This window comes from Opisthorchis viverrini, assembly GCF_000715545.1.
Source record: "Opisthorchis viverrini unplaced genomic scaffold opera_v5_3248, whole genome shotgun sequence".
Lineage (NCBI taxonomy): Eukaryota > Metazoa > Platyhelminthes > Trematoda > Opisthorchiida > Opisthorchiidae > Opisthorchis > Opisthorchis viverrini.
Genome location: NW_008755641.1, coordinates 1 through 1,174, shown reverse-complemented (window position 1 = coordinate 1,174; position 1,174 = coordinate 1). Strand labels below are relative to the sequence as shown.

Below are 1,174 nucleotides of genomic sequence, written 5' to 3'. Positions count from 1 at the left end.
TTTTTTTCGTTCTAAACGACAATTCGTGGACACCCTCGCATTCCGAGTATTTTCATTTGTTTGCTGAAGTTAAAGACCACTTTTCTAATTCTGATTTCTACACCTATCTCCCTCTGGAGAGACCATTCTTAGGTGTCAACTAGAAACGGTCTTTTATGTGGCGATAGAGAATCAAGAAAAGATGTCTCATTGGATCAGGTAGAATTGGTATCTTCTGTGGATTGATCGTTCTTGAGTAGAATGGCTGGAACTAATAATAGTAGTGCTTGAGTCTCCTCACTTTTCCCAGTGCCTGACTCAGCTTCCCTCCTTGTTTTATTGCTGTTAATGTGCTCCTAGAATAGAGATGCTTAACACGGAATCCCGTAGTGCATCACGCTATCCGTGTTCTTAGGTGGTATCTGACCCCCTTCACACGTCGATTTTGTGGGGAAACGAACAACCGTTTCATTCAGCTTAACGGATTTTTTGGAGTGTCATCCAACTGTTAAACTGGATATGGGATTAAATGATTCCTTATGCTTGTCTTGTCTTCCTCATCTGTTGCCTCAATAAATTAACACTGAAGAAAATTCATGCATTCGAGAGGCAAAAGAGTTTCTGTTGAGGTTAAGCTCCAAATTTTAAGCGACCGTCGCAGCAACACTGACAGCTTCACTCCTTCACATGGGATTGTTCCACACGCTGCTTGATGCAAACTGCGTTTGGTTTCCACCGGTGTGGTTCGGTGTGACAGACGTAACACGAGACGGCACCGCGATACAACACACTTGAAGGGAACAGCGAGTGCAAATCGGGGCATTCTTCGTGGCGCTTTGTGTAATTTTGAGGTTCCAGTTCGCCCATATTTGACGAAATTCGACTGATGCTGTCTAACCGCTGTGACTGTCGTAATATAAAGCAATCACATGTAACAATAGCTTGTTCGCACCCGACTGGACCAAACATCGCGTGAATAACAAATTTGAAGACTACGCGTACCCTTGGTTCCAAAAATTTTATATGTTTCCTGGACGTGATGCCGGGAGGCGGGGGTTGCTGGACGAACAAGACGGCTAATTTTCGTAAACACAGTTTTAGTGTCCGCATGCATCTACTGAACATGCGCCAGTTCCCAGTTGTGCATCTTCACTTTGTGAATAGGTTTACATTTGATGAAAGTAATATTGTTTTT

General features: G+C 43.4%; 1 protein-coding gene across 1 annotated transcript; it reads right to left on the bottom strand.

Annotated features, from left to right (window-relative positions):
• Window positions 1–654: 654 nt before the first annotated feature.
• Window positions 655–948, bottom strand: T265_12255 (hypothetical protein; the record flags this gene model as incomplete). Its single annotated transcript, XM_009179492.1, has 1 exon — window positions 655–948. One exon carries the CDS (start codon window positions 946–948, stop codon window positions 655–657), a length of 294 nt encoding a protein of 97 aa, XP_009177756.1.
• Window positions 949–1,174: the final 226 nt, after the last annotated feature.